Source organism: Ochotona princeps, chromosome 2 (genome assembly GCF_030435755.1).
Source record: "Ochotona princeps isolate mOchPri1 chromosome 2, mOchPri1.hap1, whole genome shotgun sequence".
Taxonomy (NCBI): Eukaryota; Metazoa; Chordata; class Mammalia; order Lagomorpha; family Ochotonidae; genus Ochotona; species Ochotona princeps.
In genome coordinates, this window is record NC_080833.1 from 39,012,051 (window position 1) to 39,031,610 (window position 19,560).

Sequence of the window (19,560 nt, forward strand, 5' to 3'; positions counted from 1 at the left end):
AAATAAATGAACTTATGCCCTAACTTTATGCCATACACAGAAGTTAATTAAAAATGGTCTACAGACTTAAATCCAAGCTAAAACAAATTTTAACAGAATAACAAAAGAAGACCTTTATGGCTTTCAGCTGTGTAAAGTTCTTTGCACTACAAAAGCATGATTTATAAACGAATAAACTGATAAATGAAAGAACAAAATTAGAAACTTTTGTTCTATAAAGGACATGGGTGAGAAAATGCATAAAAAGGCAGGCTGAGATTGCTGAAAAATATTTGCAAAGCATACAGCAGCCAAACATTGTTTACCAGAATATAGGAAGAGCCCTCAAAGTTCAATTTTAAGAATGCAAACGAGACACTTCATACAATGAGAGTGAAACCGTTTTTGGTTTACCAGGTTGGGAATGAAGGAGGGATGGAGGCATCATTATACTCTTAAAACTGGATACATGAAATACATGATTTTTTTTTTAGGATGCCCACATTCCATATTCAAGCTCCTGGGTTTGAGTGCCAGCTTCATTCCCAATCCTGGCGTTCTAATACTGTGTACTCTGGGAGGACGCAGGTGCTGGATCCAGTAGTTGAATTCCTTCCACTCATGTGGAAGACCCAGATGGAGTTTCTATCTGCTATCTTGGGTCTGACCCTGTCTTCCCCCGCCATCGATCTGTTTTCCATCCCAAATAACTAACTAAACAAAAATAAAATGAGCACAATATTTGAAGTGACACTTCACCCAAGATTTTTGAATAGAAAATGAGGTTTATTATGGATGATGATTTTTGTGACAATTTCTGAATAATACATGATAAAATCATCAAGATAATTGGTCGGTAAGGCAACACAAATTAAAGCTATATATATGTGTATATATATATATATGTATATATATATATACATATATATATATATATACACATATGTACATATGTATCAAGTGTTGGAAAGCACGTTGACCTATTTATCTTGCCAATGAGAATATAACCCAGAGGGATGGAATTGTGGCACAATGGATTTAACTGCAACTTGTGAGTCCAGCATCTCATATTGGACTACTGGTTTGAATCATCCCAGCTACTCAGTTTCCAAATCAGTTTTCTGCTAATGTGCTGGGAAAGCAATGGAAGAGGGCACACATTCCTGGACCCTGCCAACTGTACTAGTGAGTTCCTGGCTGCTAACTTTGGCCTGGCTCAGATGTGGTTATTTCAGCCATTTGAAGAGTGAATGAGTAAATGCAATTAATCTCTTGCTGCCACTCTTAGCTTTTCTCTCAACCTCCCTCTCTGTCACTTTGCTTTCAAATAAATAAATGATACTTTAAAAAGCAAAAATACAAAATGGAACAACTACTTTGAAACACAGTGTAATATATATATATATTTAAAAGCTGAACATAAATTTACCATATAACCCAATTTCCACTTCTGGAAGTCTACCCAAGAGGATGTAATTACATGTCTGCTCAAAGATAGACACATAAGTGTTGATAGAAGCAGTATTCTTAGCAGCCTCAAACTGAAACTAATCCAAATGTCCATGAACTGGGCAATGAATAAAACGTCATAGGTTTTTTCAACTGAGTACTACTGAACACTAAATGTAAATCAGTTATTAATATGTGATCCAGAATTGGTAAAGTCCAAGAATGTAATGTTAAGAGAAAGATGCAAGATGCAAATGTGACTTCGTATTATATAGTACCATTTATATAAAATGTTCAGTAATAGAAAATACATTGCGCTAGCAAGCAATAAAGAAGTAGCTACTTCTCCAGGACCTAAGGTGGAAGTGGGAGTTAAAAAGGACTTTAAGGGTTGACAGAAATGTTACATAACTGGGCTGTGATGATAGTTGCACAACAATCAAAATTTACTGAAAAATTGTAGACTTGTACCATAATAATTGGTGAATTATATGTCATGTAAATTGTACATTAGTAAAGCTAACGCAATTAAAAAGATGTTTTCCCAATATATCTTTATTTTAAATATTAGATCACAATTTTATCACGTGTTCAAATAATTTTGATTGGTAGGGTTAGAATGGACTACTGGTGAATAATTACATAATATACCATTTGGGATGACATAATTAGTATCAATTACAGCTATGACCACGGTGATGAATAGTTTCAGCACTAAAAATTCAAAATCTCGCTTCTTGCATGCACTCCCTAAGATCTGGATGCTGGCATGTTTAGCATCACCACTTGTAATTATCTTCCCTCCAAATTGGAAGAAAGATTAACTAATTATAGGGGTGGCTTCGGGAAAAAGCTGCATGCAAAGCCCTGGTAACTGAGCATTGTCCTGTCTGCAAAAGCATGCCAGAGCACTTAAAATCTCAGGTGTCTGCTCTGAGGTCCAAAACAGGAACTGAGTCAGCCACAGAACTTTCCCTGTCTGGTTTGTTCAACACAGGTACATTTTGTCTTTCCATTAAGTTGATTTTCTTAAGGTACTGCTTCGGATAACATGAACCTATTTATCAAAAGATTTATTCAACACAATGCAGTGATTTGGCTCATGATGGTGCATATTACTGTACATGAGGAACTGGGTTCTGAACACAGGTTCAGAATGAACAAAGTAGAAAAATAGTAGAATGAACAAAGAAATGGACAGGCTAGCTGCAAGGTCCATCTCATATGTTGTTGCTCTATGATTGTGTGCTGAAAAGTTGCATTGTATCCTTTTAAAATCTGCAATTATTACATATGAATACAAAATAAAAAGATAAATTATAAAAACACAAACATGGGCCTGGCACCATGGCCTAGCAGCTAAAGTCCTCGCCTTGAACGCACCAGGATTCCATATGGGCGCCGGTTCTAATCCCGGCAGCTCCACTTCTGAGCCAGCTCCCTGCTTGTGGCCTGGGAAAGCAGTCGAGGACAGCCCAAAGCTTTGGGACCCTGCACCCGCGTGGGAGAGCCGGAAGAGGTTCCAGGTTCCTGGCTTCGGATCGGCGCAGCACTGGCCGTTGCGGCTCACTTGGGGAGTGAATCATCAGACGGAAGATCTTCCCCTCTGTCTCTCCTCCTCTCTGTATATCTGACTTTGTAATAAAAATAAATAAATCTTTAAAAAAAAAACACACAAACATGCCCACAGGAACAGAGTAAAAAACTGCATATTTTCTCTTACATATGAGAGTTAAATATATTGATACGTATATATAATTAATTTGAACCTAAAATAGAGATTACTGGATGGGAAGAAGACAAGTTTTCGACAGCAGATAACAAAATACCTTCAGGTGAAGGTAATATATTCTGGTGTTACACAGAACAATAATGTAAGTACAATCTGTGATAAAAGAAAATGAAGGGATAATGTTGGGGATGATTGGCTTATACCACAAACATCTGTTGAAATATTTTACTATATCCACAAAATATACAGATTATTCATGTTAACTTAAAATATAAGTTAATTTAAACATGTACACACATATACTTCTGTTTAGGCCTCAGTGTGCTTATCAAAGTAACAGGTTTAAATCTTGGCCTTGATGTGATCTAGTCACATAAACTTAGTGAAGTAACTAATATATTAAGCCTTAGATTTTTCTTGCAAACTGGAAAATTCTGCCTAATTCATAACTTTTTAAATAAATAAACAGCATAGCCTATAAAGTAATGGACACAATGTTATGTGCTGAATCAAGCGCTAAGCTGGGAGCTAAATCACTTACAGCTCAGTTCATTGCATGGTCCTACAGGGTAAACAGTGCCAACTTGATATCTTACAGGTTTCACTCAAAATAGATCTAGGTGGCCCCCAGACCTAGCCACCAGAAAGCCCAGAGCCCCACTAGTGCCACATAAGTTGCCAGTTTGTTTATCGGGGAAGAGGCAGTGGCACTGGAGGCACAATAGTGAGCTGTGGCTGTGCTAAGCTGGAGCAAAATCACCTACAGCCCAGCACATTGCACATGTCCCACAAGGAAAACAGTACTGACTTGCCATCTGATGGGTTCCACCAACCCAACAATCTGATGGGCTGTCCATGTGGCCAACAGATGTAACGGGCAGCAGGTTCCAATAAGATCAGCACCATCAAAACCTGGTGATTCAAGAAAGCTGGTATCTTCCTAGTTAAGGGTACTGCTCAAACCAAGAACGAGAGAAAGGGGGTACAGATAATGGTGCAGCCACAGACTGGAATCACAGGAAATGGAGAGTGGTGAGCCAGGAGCTGGACCTATGGAGACTGTGGTAGAAGCACAGCACAACAGCCTGGGTCTGAAATTCACTGGAGGGAGTGGCACAAGTGACTACAAACAAAGAACTGTGTACCAACTGTAAGAAGTAAAATCAAACTGTAGGCCTTTGGATGACACAGTTTGGAAACCTGCCCTAAGGAGCAGAAGTTTCTAAATAAAAATGCAATGACCAAGAGGAAAAGAAGAGACAGAGACACAATGAATATTACTAAAGACTCCGCTGCAAAGGAGCAAACATCTTTGCCAACCTCAGAATTAACTGGGGAATATATTGAAAAAATGTGGAATAAAGAATTTTTTTAAACTTATTATAAAGCTTCTTATCAACAATGAGAAGCACATATATGAGTTCAAGGAATATGTCACACAGGAAATAACAACACTAAAAAATCAAGCAGAATCATTAGAACTGAAGGATAAAACAGAATTAATTAAAAATTCAGTGGAAAGCCTCAATATAGAATAAATGAGGCAAAAGAAATAATATCAGAATTAGAAGATATTTCTTGCCACAATGAGAAAACAATCGAAAACCTGGAAATGGAGTTGGGTCAAGCTAAAAGAAGTATCTAAGAATTAAGGAACACTATTAAAACGCCAAATATAAGAGTTATGGGAGTTCCAAATAACACAGAAAGAGAAGCTGGGTTTGAAGACATATTTAACGAAATAATAAGGAAAAACATCCTTAGGATGGGAATGGGAAACAATGGGAATGGGAAACAATGCATAGGAGGGACACAGAACTCCCAATAGGGTTAAAAAAAATAAAGCAATGTTCACCATGACACATGATAATCACGCTCTGTTCAGCTGAATGTAAGGAAAAGATTCTTAAATATGCCCATGAAAAAAATCAACTAACATAAACAGGAACCACAACCAGGCTCATAGCTGACTTCTCAATGGAAGCTCTACAGGCCAGAAGAGAATGGAGTGACATATTACAAAAATTAATGGAAAAATTGTCAACCCAAAATAACTTACCCAGCAAAGCTTTCCTTGTCTTTGAAAATGAAATAAATTTCTTCAACAGTAAATTTCTTAAGCAGTATATATATATGTATATATATATATATATACATATATATACATATAAATCAAAGGATTTGCTTCTTCCAGACATGTTCAATGATACTTAAAACTGTTCTCATGACAGAGAAAAGGAATAGCACCTACCAAAACCAAAGGCATAAGTTGAGAACACCTCAATAAAATTACAACAGAAGACTAAATAAAAATGAACAACCCATTGCTAAAATGACAGAACCAGACTACTACTTACCCATATTAACCCTGTATGTAAAAGGCTTAACTAATCAAACAAATGTTATAGATTAGGGGACTGGATCGAAAACCAAAACCCAACTATCTGTTGCCTACAGGAGACACATCTCAACAACAAAGATATACAGAAACTAAAAGTGAAAGGATGAAAAAAGATATTCTAGGTTACTGGAAAGAAAAAAAAAGAGCTGGTGTAGCCATTCTTATATCAGATATAAAATATAGAATTTCACATGAATAACATTAAAAGAGATGAAGAAAGATACCACATAATGATCTAAGGGTCCATTCATAAGAAGAGATCATCATAATATATGTATGTGCATCAAATGCCAGAGCACCTAACTATATGACACAAATATTAATGAATTTCAAGGGAGAAATAGACTCCAAAACAATAATAGTGGGGGACTTTAATACCCCATTAACATCATTGGACAGATTGACAAGACTGAAACTCAGCAAGTAAACACCAGAGCTCACCCAGACAATAATGCAAATGGATTTACTTAATATCTATAGGACCTTTCATTTTACAGAGAATACACCTTTTTTCATCAATACATGGAACTTTTTCCAGGACTGACAATGTTATAGGCCACCAAACAAGTCTCAGTAAATTTTTATTTTTATTACATTGCATTATGTGACACAGTTTTATAGATACAGGGATTCCCCCACCCCTATCCAAACCCTCCCCCCCCCGCCTATGGTGGATTCCTCCACCTTGCTGCATTGCCAAAGTTCAAGTTCAGTTGAGATTCTTTCATTGCAAGCACATACCAAACATAGAGTCCAGCATCTTATTGCCCAGATAAGTTCAATGGCCGCCTGGGGAGACCATCTCTGGTCTGAAGGTAGAGCCGGCAGAATGTCATCCTGATCAACTAAAACCCTCAACATAATATCAGCAACAATTTATAACATTATGGAATCAGTGGACACAGCATTGAGTAACCAATATGTTAAAAAAAATGCAAGTTCTTAACCACATGAGGTTGAGATAATATTACATTTTACAGGTACTATTTTCCATATTGACATCATTTCATCTTAAATTAAGGCAAACATGTGGTATTTAACCTTTTGGGATTGGCTCATTTCCCTTAGCATTATGGTTTCCAGTTGGGCCCATTTGAAAGAAAGAAAGAAACCACAAAGAACTGCATTTTGTTTTTTTTAATAGCTGAGTAGTATTCCATGGAATAGATGAACCATAGCTTTCTTATCCAGTCTTCTGCTGATGGGCATTTCGGTTGCTTCCATGTTTTTGCAATTACTGATGGTGCTGCTATAAACATAAGGGTGCATGTTGGTTTCTTTTGAAACAGGTGTTTTGGATATATTCCTAGGAGTGCTATTGTTGGATCATATGACATGCAGATTTTGAGTTGTTTGAGTGTTCTCCATACTGATTTCGATAGAGGCTGTACCAACCTGCAGCCCCACCAGCAGTGGAGTAGGGTTCCCTTTTCCCCGCAACCTCGCCAACAAGTGTTGTTGGTGGTTTTTTTTTGTTTGTTTGTTTGTTTGTTTGTTTTTTATGTGGGCCAATCTTACTTGCGTTAGGTGGTAACTCATCAATGTCTTAATTTGGATTTCCCTTATTGCCAGGGAACTTGAGCATTTTTTCATATGTTTGTTTTAAAAGTCAAAATTACATCACATATCTTCTCAACAATTATGAAGTGAAACTGGAGACAAGTATCTCAAAATAGCCAGAAGACATGCAAATACCTGGATACTAAATAATATGCTACTAAATTAACAATTGATTATATGGGAAATCTTTGAAAATTGCTTGAAGAAAATGAAGCCATCAACACAACATATCAAAACTTACAGGACACGATCAAGGCAGTGTTAAGAGGAAAGCTGAGGTCAATCAATGCTTATGTTAAGAAATCAGAAAAGCATCAAGTAAATTAGTTAACTGTCTAAAAGCAAAGCAACACCAAGATTAGCAGGAAAAAAGACGTAACCAAGGGAGAAAACAAACAAAATAACAGAGAAAGAATATATAAACCAATCGAATCAAAGACAAAAAGGAAACACAACAGACACCTTAGACATACATAGGGCAATCAGGAACTACTGCAAGCAAACTGTTACAAGACATCAATATATTTTTACAACCTATCAAAATTAAATAATAATTAAATTAATAACTTAGACATATAAAAAGATTGAGATTGAATCAGTAATTAAATCCCTTCTAATCAGGATAAGCCCTGGACCAGATGGCTTCACTGTAGAATTATATCAAATGTTTCAAGAACTTTCATCAATCCTTCACAAGCTATTCAAAACAATAGAAAGGGAGGCAATCCTTCCAAATTCTTTCTCTGAAGCCAATATCATCTTGATACAGGAACCTGATATAAATACAGCCAAAAAAGAGAACTACAGAAAAATAGTTAATGAACATAGACGCAAAAATTGTCAACAGATACTAGCCAACAGAATCCAACAGCACATCAGACAGAAACCAGGTGGGATTTATCCTTGGCATTCAGGGATGACTTAACATACACAAATTAATAAACATAATACACCACATCAGAAAACTAACGGACTGCTGGACTCAGAACCCTAGCCAGGAGAGGACAGAGGACAGAGGACAGAACGAATCAATCAACCACCTCAGCTCAATGTTGGGCAGCGAAATACTGGGCAAATGAAGACTCTATGATGGACTGTGACAATCAGTGGATTCTTCAATGACCTCATCGAGCTGGGAGTGGTGAGACTGGCAGCGATCCCTAACTAGAGAAATATTAAAACCACTTGAGCAAGTATCTCAGAGCATGCCCCACATCTGGGACTTTGGGCGGGTGGGAAACTGGGTGGGGCTTCTCCCTCAATATCCCCCTTCACCTCAGATACATAAATAGTATAATAAAATATATAAAAATAAATAATAAATAAATAAATAAAAAATAAAATAAAAAAATAAAAAACATACAATATTCTCAATAGATGCAGAGAAGGCATTTGACAGAATCCAACACCACTTCATACTAAAAACCCTAAACAAGATGGCAATAGAAGAAACATTCTACAACACAACCATGGTAATTTACAAAACAAAAATAATAAAAATAAAAAACCAACACCAGCATCACACTAAATGGAGAAAGGCTGGATACATTTCCATTAAGATTTGGAACTAGACAAGGTTGTCCACTTTCACCTGCTGTTCAATATACTATTGAAAATCTTGCTAGAGCTATAAGGCAAGAAAAATAAATTAAAGGAATTCAAATTGTAAATGAGTAATTAAAATTACCCCTGTTTGCAGATGACATGATTCTCTACACAGGAGAACCAGAAGATTCAATCAACAGACTACTGGAATTCATAAGAGAATTTAGCAGGGTAGCAGGATACAAAAGTAATGAACATAAACCATTGGCACTAGTAATACTATGTAAATAACTCCAAGGCCAAGAAAGAACATGGCAGTCCAGTCCCGGTTTAAACAGTTTAGAGGAACCTTAAATTCCTTGGAATTAATCTGGCTAAAGATATGGAAGACCTCTATGATGAAAATTACAGATGATTGAAAAAAAAATAGATGGAGACTAAAAGATGGAGAAACAGCATATTTCTAAATCAGCAGGATCAATATCATTAAAATATCCATATTATTGAAAGTATTATACAGATTCAACATGATCCCAATCAAAATCCCAACAATCTTCTCAGAATCAGAAAACATGATACAAAAGTTCATCTGAAGACACAAGAGACCATGAATAGCCAAAGCTATCCTGAAGCGAAAAAAAAAAAAAAAGCTGGAGGAATGACAATCCCAGACCTTAAAACATATTACAGGACAGTGGTTATCAAAACAGTGTGATATACAGAAATAGATAAGAAAATCAATGGAACAGAATAGAAATCTCAGAAGGGAGTCCACATATGCACAGCCAACTATTCTTCCACAAGAAAAGTGAAAGTAATCCAGGGAAAAAGGTTTGTCTCTTTAGCAAATGCTTTTGGGACAACTGGATAGCAGTATCTAGAAGTATGACACAAGATCGCTATCTTTCACCTAAACAAAATAAGCTCTAAAATGGAGCATGGACCTAAATCTGCAACCAGAAACCATCAAACTGTTAAAGGAAAACATAGGAGGCACTCTTCAAGATATAGGAATTTCAAAAGGCTTCTTAGAAGTCACCCAAAGCACAGACAGTCAAAGCCAAATCAAATAAATGGGACTACATCAAACTAATAAGTTTCTATACAGCAAAGCAAACGGTCAACAAGGTGAAGAAGCAAATAACAGAATGGGAGAAAATATCTGCACACTGCACAGCCAATAAGGGACTAATGTCCAGAATTTACTAAGAGCTTTAGAAATCAATGGCAGAAAAACAAAGAATTTTATGAAGAAATGGGTGAGAGAAATGAATAGACATTTTCAAAAGAACAAATTTGAATGGCTAATAGACATATGAAAAAATTTTCAGGCTCCTTAGCCATCAGGGAGATACAAATGAAAACAACATTGAAGTATTAGCTAACTCCAGTGAGGTTGGTCTACATTCAGGACTCTACTAACAACAACCGCTGGTATGGATGAAGCAAGAAAGGTACCTTCCTTTACTGTTGGTGGAATTGTAGGCTAGTACAACCCCTATGAAAGTCAGTGTGGAGAGTGCTAAGACAATTGAATATTGAACTGTTGTATGACCAACTATCCCACTATGGGAATATACACAATGGAAATCTGCCAATGAGAAAGGAATCTGTAATCCTATATTTATAGCAGCACAGTCTACAATAGCAACGACATGGAAACAACCCAGATGCCCTTCAAAACAGTAATGAATAAAAAATGCTGTGGTACAGCTACTCCATGGAATACCATTCAGTCTTTAAAAACAACAAAATTCTACCATTTGCAACAAAATGGTCTCATCTAGAGTCCATTATGCTCAATGAAATAAACCAATCCCAAAAGAAGAAATATCATACGTTCTTTCAGATGAAAGGCAATTTGCACACAAAATGTAAGATCAATAGCCTTTTTAATACCAATTTTAATATATCACATTGATTTTGATAATTATTTAAATGTTTATTTCTTCAAGTTTTATTAACTTCTTCACTGACTCAAGAAGGTTTTTGATTTTCTTTTTCATTTCTTCAGTGAAACATTAGTCATTCAGCAGTATGTTATTTAACTTCATGCTGTTGTAAATTTCTATTTTTTTCCTGTTATTGATTTTCTTTTAGGGATTTTCATTTATGGGACTATATAGTAACTGTGTAATAGGGACTATCACATACAAATGTGAAGATACAATGCAGCATGTATCTCTAGTTCCAAATCAAAGGTGGATTCTCAATGGCACCATTAAACATATCTTGACAATAGGATGCTGGCCTCTCTTTCATTGTCCATGCCTACAATGTCAGGATACACTTAAAGAACGCAATGATGGACTTACAAATGCTTGTGAAGGTCTATACTGTTGTAATAAAATGGAAGGAATCAGTGGAGGAAGGGGACTTGGGGAGAGGAAGGGGAAATCCCAGAGGCTATGAAACCATATCATAAAATAACTTTTTTAAAAAGAAAGACAAGATAAAAAGGAAAAACAATAATAATTTCAAAGGAATTTAAATATTAATTTTGCATGCAGTTAATGAAGCAAGGAAAGAATGTAAAGATTACTTTGTAAGTAGATTGGCTTATGGTAAAAATGAGGCTGCTGGTGATATTTTTTCTATCAGGAAGAAACTTAAAAACAAGTGTAATGAAAAGTGTTGTTTTATCACTTGTAAATAAAGTTGTATATTTTAAAAAAGAGAATCATATAGAAAAATGTTTATATGTTGAATCTAAATAAGGAATATAGTAATAAGATAATCAAGGCTTTCCAGAGTTTGGCCCCAATCTTCATGCCTATCTTCATCTACTAATACTTCTCTACATGAATTTCGTATCCCAATTAAGCCAGATTTCTGACAGCTCCCATTTAATGATACAAACTGTTCTTGAGTTACAAACTATCTTATCCACAGTCCTATATGCAGCAATCCTATCCATGTTTCAAGTAAAGTCCAACTTTTCCGTGATGTTTATTCTGACCACTAACTCTGTAAATAACTCAGAAGACCATCAGTTTTATTTTTTCGGAAATATTATAGCTATTTGAACCTGTCAGAAGTCCTCTGATACAAAACACATGTGTGCAAGTATACATAGACTTGTCTAACCATGTTATATATACCCCCACAGTGCCTCTCAGAGGATCTGATTCAGAACAGAGGCTTCAAGTTGTTGTTTTTTTTTCCTCCCTGAGGGATTCCTCAGAAAATAATTTGAAAATTCTATTTCCCTAGAAAGGGGATGCTGCATCCAAGGTCATTTATGTTGTTTATTGTCAGACCTGGGAGCAAAATTTAGGTTTTCCATGGAAGGGAATGTAGGGTATACCTAATACACACCAACTATCCACCATAGCTAAGATCTACCACATTTTAGCTGGCTTGTGGGCCACTCAGAATAAAGATTTAATTTTTTTTTCCCTCTGGTCAAGTGAGACATGAGTTCTACGAACTGATAACATCAAATTAATGGTTATCTTCGTTTATCCTCCACTTACTTCAGCTTGCTTCCTGGAACGTGAATGTGATGATAGAATTCTATATTGGAAAACAAGATTGAGGGCCACATTCCATGGACGGCAGAGTAGAAAGCTGAAAGAATGTGATTCCCTAAAGCTTAAAAGAGCAAAGCTATAATGATAGCCATGGATTTCCTACTCTAGCTTCGCACAGAAAGTGAACTTTTTTCTTGCTCAAGTTGCTTTTACCGGAGGATTAATTTATCTTGTAATCCTTTTTACCTGCTATCTGCTGTTCTCAACTCTCTACATTTCCTCCAGCTGTACATCTTCCTGCCTTCCTTGACTCATTATCCATTCAATGTGCACCTGCTGCCTGGAATAAATCTAAGAACAGATTAGTGTAGACACGGAGTGAAATGTAGATTTTGCCCTTAAAAGCCACAAGCATTTAATGATTTTCTTGATTCTATTGAACAATATAAGAATCCATATGTTAATCCATGTTTATTCATCATTCATCTCAAAATTTTTCTGCCACTGCCATATCAAACAACCCCACTATTCCCAGCAACGTACTATTGATTAGACCCTGTATACATAATATGTTCATTGTGTTTTATTTGCCCCTCTACATTTTCTGCCCTCTTTCACTCTTCTTTCCCTGGGAGGCTCATCTGTATGGATTACATCAACGAGTCCCCTTTTCTTCTGCCTCCTAGTTGAGTTGGTTAATAGAGAAGTTTAGCAGATCAAAGAAAGGTTAGGAAATGAAGGACAGGAATTTACTTTTTCTAATCTTCTTTTGTGTATGTTCACTTCAGGCTATTTGCATTTTTCAATTGAAGGTTATTATTTCTTTCAATGTGGCTCCATAAATGACTTTCAACTCTTGGGCTGTAGTAACTATTATTCCCTTCACATCCTTTGAACTGTTATCACCTCCAGGGAACTTCACTACACCTTATGATTTACCTATATAATGCCTACTTTGTAAATAGCATGTTTATTAACTCTCATCAAACTATCCGAATTTGAGACCACCTTGTTTCCTGCTACCATGCTTACTCATACACCATGTGTCCCAAATTTCACTTCAAGATATATAGGCACTAGATACAAATAATACCCACCAGAAGCACTGTTAGGATGAAGAATGGAGTAGAAGATAGTTAGCAAAATCATTCTGTGTAGAGAATCTCAGACTATAAGAATATCTTTGGGCTCAGTACAGTGGCCGAGTGGCTTAATCTTCACCTTGTGTGTGCTAGGATCCCATTTGGTTGCCATTTTGTGTCCTGGCTGCTCCACTTCCCATCCAGTTCCCTGCTTATGGCATGGGAAAGCAGTACAAGATGGCCAAAAGCCTTGGGACCCTGCATCGGTGTGGGAGACCTGGAAGAAAATCCTGGTTCCTCGCTTCGGATCGGCACCGCTCCAGCCATTGTGGCCACTTAGGAAGTGAACTGGTAGACAGAAAATCTTTCTTTCTGTCTCTCCTTCTCTCTGCATATCTGCCTTTCCAGTAAAAATAAATTCCTATTTTAAAAAATCATCATGTAACATACATAACATAACATGTTATACATAATATCATATCATCTTAAATTAAGGCAAACATGTGGTATTTAACCTTTTGGGATTGGCTCATTTCCCTTAGCATTATGGTTTCCAGTTTGGCCCATTTGGCCACAAAGAACTGCATTTTGTTTTTTTTAATAGCTGAAGTATTCCATGGAGTAGATGAACCATAGCTTTCTTATCCAATCCTCTGCTGATGGGCATTTTGGCTGCTTCCATGTTGTGTATAAATTAAAATTGAAATGTCAATGAGGTGGTCATAGAAGGTGGTTAAGAACTCGCATTTACTTTTAACATATTGGTTACTCATTACTATGTCAATTAATTCCATAATGATCTAAATTTTTGCTGATGGTATGTTGGAGCTTTTAATTGACTGGGATGATACTCTGCTGGCTCTGTCTTCAGACCAGAGAGGGTATACCTAAGAAGCCGTTGAACTTGACTGGACAACAAGATGCCAGACTCTATGTTTGGTATATGCTTGCAATGGGGGAATCTCAACTGAACTTGAACTGTGGTTATGCAACAAGGTGGAGGAATCCACCATGGTGGGAGGGTTTGGGGAGGGGTGGGGAGAACCCAAGTACCCATGAAACTGTGTCACATAATACAATGTAATTAATGAATTAAAAATAATAAATAATAAAAAAATTTTAAAAAAAAGAAAAAAAAATCATCATGACAGATTTGCTTCCCAGATACTGAATACATTTAAATGTGGAAACGACAGTCATTGCATCAAGTCCACATCTCCACTAAAGCACATATGATGTACAGCATCCTCTGCCAGCTCTACCAGAATCTTCAGTCGGAATCTTTAGATACACTCATTATACATATTTTAGGGACAGCCCACCCTTCTTGGACAGTGAAACATGAAACTCAATTATCATCTGATTATTCCTTATTTTCTGACAATAGAGAGTAAAATTTATGAGTCCGTTGAAAAGAATAACTTCAGATCCTACTTTGGGCAGATGAGCAACACAGGACAGAGAAAAGATGTGGTATGCAAAGTGATGCATGATCTCCTTCCAAAATGTCTGAGGTCGGATTCACAGTCCTTATGAATATGTTACCTGGAAGAAGATCTACAGACATGATTAAAATTTAAATGTTTTATTTATTTGAAAGGGAGAGTTAGAGGAAGGGAATGAGATAGAAAGAGCAAGAAAGATCTTCCATTCACTGGTTCATTCCCCAAATGGTAGCAATGGCCAGTGCTGGGCCAGGCTGAAACCAGGAACCTGGAACTTTATCTGGTTTTCCAGTGTTGGTACAGAGGCCCGTGAACTTATTCTGAACTATATTCTGAACCATATTCTGCTGCTACCTCTGCTTTTTGCAGGGAACTAGATTGGAAGGGAAGCAGCTGGTACTCAAAACTGATGCTCATGTAGGATGCCAGTGTGCAGGAGGTAGTCTAACCCACTATGCCACAACTCCAGCCCCCAAATTAAAGATTTTGAGGTAGGGAGGTTATTTTAGGATATACAATGGACCTAATATAATCCATTACAAAGATCCTTATAAGTGAAAGAGGAAGTCAGGAGAATCAGTATCAAAGTAATGTAAAATGATGATAGGTATCTTTCATGTTACGAGGAATCACAAACCAAGAAATACAAGCAGTTACAAGAAACTGGAAAAGGCAGTCGAATGAATTTTTTGTCACAGCCTCCAGAAGAATTGCCTGTCTATTGATAATCTTGACTTAGCTGGCTGAAACCCATTTTGAGTTCCACCTGCCAGAATTACAAGATAAGTTTATGTTAATTTAAACCAACAACTGTGGGTAATTTTCATATGTGGATCAATAAGGCATCAGTGCTGAAATCTCCAAGCCCACAGAAAGAAACAAAGCTAGAGACAGGAAAGAATAGGGAGCCATTGGTGGAATAGACAAAGTTCATTTATGAACCAAATTGCACACCATTTGCCAACCTGTACTGCAGGCAAGTTGGGTAGGAGAAAAATATATTTTTCCTCTCAGAGGCTCATAAGCATAAACTTCTTTCACATATTTCATGTAATATCCAGGAAAACTTTCTTTTTGTCCCTCAGTTTTGGGGATTTATCAAAATCTGTATTACTTTGGAAAAATCTAGCAGCGAACAGTATTAAAAGTTAACACTAAATATTTAATTATACTACGTAAGAGATGAATAATTATTGAATTATAATTTTATCCAACCATTATTTGCTGACTAAAATTACTGCATTAATATAACATAGTAATATAATTAAATAGTTAATAGAACATTATATCCCTACAAATAATCTATAATGGCACAGGAATATTTACTTCATGCTAAAAGAATTCGTTGGAAAATTCCCATCCCAAGAATGTCCAAACTAGGCACAGATCTTACCACGCTCTGACCCAATTGCTCTCGAAAGAAGTAATCCATGTTTCTCTTCTGCAGGCTGTCAAGGTAATGCTGGAAGCGGGTGTAGGTGTACGGGTAGCAGTAAGCAAACTGGTAAATATCCTCTTCTCGGTCAAAACAAAATGCAAAGGACATCACATAATTTCTTCTATGGTCTGGGCAGCGGTAGTAGTAAACATTTTTTGGCGGAAGTCTCTGCCTGAAAGATACGAAGAAATTTGGGTGTATCAGATAACTATTCAAACCTCAGAATTCAATACAGGGGAATGAAGGCCTAGGAACAGAACTAGCAAGGACCATGGGTGGTGGTAGCAGTAATCCCCAGCAAATCAGCTACAGACAAAATCAGACTTGACTTCGAGCATTTTCTTCAAAATCCAGCACCATTATATTCAATTTATTTATCAAATATAAAATTGAATGAAAAGGAACAACTTTCATTTTTGTTTTGTTTGTTTTTAATTTCAACACTTTAGTGTATGCATACCAGCTACAATAGGGTTTTAATAAAAAATGAGACAGGCAAGGTCTCAATTCTCACAGATTATAAATTCTAGTGGAGACATAGTCAATAAAATATTAAAAATAAACAGTTTAGTTACAGATTTCAAAAGTGCTTTGAGTAAAAATAAAAGGTATAATATTATGGAGACATAAACAGGAGAGTTCCACTTTTCCCAGGGAAGTCAGATTTTTCTTTGTTATGAGACTAATTCAGAGCTTTTAAAATAAACAAATGTGCATTGTGACCATCCAAAGAAGGGACATATATTCAACAAGCTACTATTTTTCTGTAGAGAGTTACATGAGATTAATTTTCGACAGAAGCACTTTGGGAAGTACGGCTTTCACACATGCTGTGTGGATAGTTTGCTAAGCCATTGTGCTCATTTTTCAGTAAGGTGCACTGAGATAGACACATGAGAAAAAGAAGATGTTTCAGTCAGAGTCCACTTAACTTCTTCTCATTTACCCCTGCACAGTTACTCTCCCTCTCATACTTGATGTTCAAACACTTCACACTGTTTCCCTGCATGTTCTTTCACTTAAAAGTCTTCTTAATCCTCAACACTCCATCCCTGATTATGCCTTTCCATGATCCTATGTTGATGTCGGACAGCTTACATATTTTGTAGGATCTCTTGCTTCCTCATCAGCTACTTCGTAAGTCTTCTTTACACCTCAGGACTGGTTTGAAAGGTGCTTTAGGACAAAGATGCTTTGGGGGAAGTTGGCTCAGTGGATGGGGAATGAAGCCTCATCTCTAATGACTGGACACACTCAACTGAAAGCCAACAGGGCACAGAGGAATAGAGAGGAAACCACAAGGAAGAGATATGAGAGGTAGTTGAGGAAATTAGAATGGTGCTAGCCCTAGGCAGAGCAGCCTGCAAAAAATTGCTAAGTGCTAGATCTAACAGCTTTGTAAGAGATTAGTGTTCATTATGGACTACCTTAACATCTTTTCAAGGCACTAAGTAGCCAAGATGGGAGGCAAGGCTGTGAGACTCCTGTGGGGCAGCAGGGAATCGAATTTTGTACAAATAATTGGGTTGAACTAAAAAGTCACTTGATTGATTATATTAGAAAGAAGTGACAGAAGTGGCAGGCCGTGTTGTCTAACATGGAGTACAGACTGAAAGTGCTGAGAACAGGATGGCAGACACTTGGTGCAAGCCACAGAAGAACAGGACTTTTCACATGAGAATCAGTGGCAGTATTAAAAGCTATGGAGTGGCATCTTTAGGGCCAACAAAAAGTCCATTTACCCCCTGCTCCCAAAGGCAATGTGAATGAACACATAAGTAACAAAAATCTCACAATGCATGTGTAGCTTTAAAACAAATCCCTTAGGCACGTTTTGCTTCCCATCTTGAAATTCTAGAGTTAACAGTGATGAGACACATAAATAGTGGCTTGAAAGATGCATAAATGAGAAGAAAAATCATCTTCCCCTTATCATCCTGTATGTGGATTATAAGAAAGTCCTCCTGAAAGGGGCATGTGGGAAGCAGCTGACTCTATAGAAGTCAGTTGTTGAGCCTGGCATGGTAGGCTTGCAGCTAAAGTCATCATTTTGCATGCCAGGTTCCCATATGGACTCCGGTTCGTGTTCCAGTGGCCCCACTTTGCATACAGCTCCCTGCTTATGGCCTGGGAAAGGAGTCAAGGAAGGCCCAAAGCCTTGACACCCTGCACCCATGTGGGAAATCCAGAGGGGGCTCCAGGCTCCTGGCTTCGGATCGGTGTTTCTCTGGCCATTCTGGCCACTTGGGGAATGAATCAACAGATGGAAGATCTTCCTCTCTGTCTCTCTTCCTCTCTGTACATCTGACTTTCCAATAAAAATAAAATTAAATTTAAAAAGAAGTCAGTTGTCAATTCATTTGTTAATTCAGAATTCAGCAAATGTCAAATCCATGTACCAAGCAGATTCTGGTTGAAGTGAGAAGTGAAGGAAGAAGTAGACTAAAAGGGTGAACTGTCCAATGTGAGATTATTAACTGTGGAGTGAGTCCCTGAGGGAAAATTTATCAATTTGATAGGCAATCAGTGGAGAGCCAAGCTAGGAGATAGAAGAACAGTGGCAGGGATGAGCATACAAGAAGAATATGTAATGTTCTTCATTTGTGGTGAGACTGAAGACCTGGGGATGAGAAGCTCTTGGTTCAAAGTAGTCTCGGGTTCCAAATTCCCAAGTAAGGAAGATTTCCAGTGATTGTGGATCTGTGGTCTGCAGCCAAAGGTCTGTGATGGTTGCTCCTGCTTCTGGCTTTGATGCTGAGCTCTGACTTTCCTGAAGTGCTGGTTGAGCACGTCTTCACAAGTATATCCAATCAAAGTCCATGCTTCAAATTCAATCACTCCAGTTCTTTCTTCTCATGGTCAAGTTCAGCAGCTTGGTTCTCTGAGCCTGCCGTCTCCACTGATCTGATTATGTGCTATCACGAGAATTTATGTACTGCCTGCAGCTGCCCTAGCTGCTCTCCTGAGCGGTCAGGATGCCTAACCTGATTAGTAGACAGAGTGGAGCTAATGGAGCCTGGTGTAATGATTCAAGGATGCTAAGATGCCACTCAGGGTTTAGGGTTTCTACACTTTGCAAAAGATACAAACAGAAAGCTGTTAGAGTGGTGCTCTGCAGGCCAAATTGACCAGGACTTTCAAGTAATACAAAAGCAAATCACAAGGGAGGATAAATATCTCATTTGAAATGCACTTCTGATTTTTCTCTTATTTTTCATATTGTAGATTCATTATATATCTCAGGCATGGTATTAAGTGTTTTATATGTGTTATTTAATCCCCATAATGACCTTATAAGCTAGGAGGCTTTTAACATCCCCTTTACACAGAGAGGAAAAAAAATCAAAGCTCAGCAAAGTAAAAACAAACAAAAACTTCCAAGTTTGCAAGATTAGTGAACCTCAGAGCCTGTACTGCAGCTAGCCCCCATGAACTCAAAGCCTCTTCCCACAGCCC

The 19,560-nt window shown here is 37.3% G+C and overlaps 1 protein-coding gene across 2 annotated transcripts in view; it reads right to left on the bottom strand.

The window, feature by feature from the left end:
* The window catches only part of BEND5 (BEN domain containing 5), a 1,156,480-nt gene that overhangs the window by 436,567 nt on the left and 700,353 nt on the right, over positions 1-19,560 (bottom strand). For both annotated transcript variants that reach the window (XM_036494566.2, XM_058681329.1), the window contains exon 5: positions 16,060-16,276. In XM_036494566.2, the coding sequence (XP_036350459.2) occupies positions 16,060-16,276 (217 nt within the window). The remainder of the gene's footprint in view (positions 1-16,059; positions 16,277-19,560) is intronic.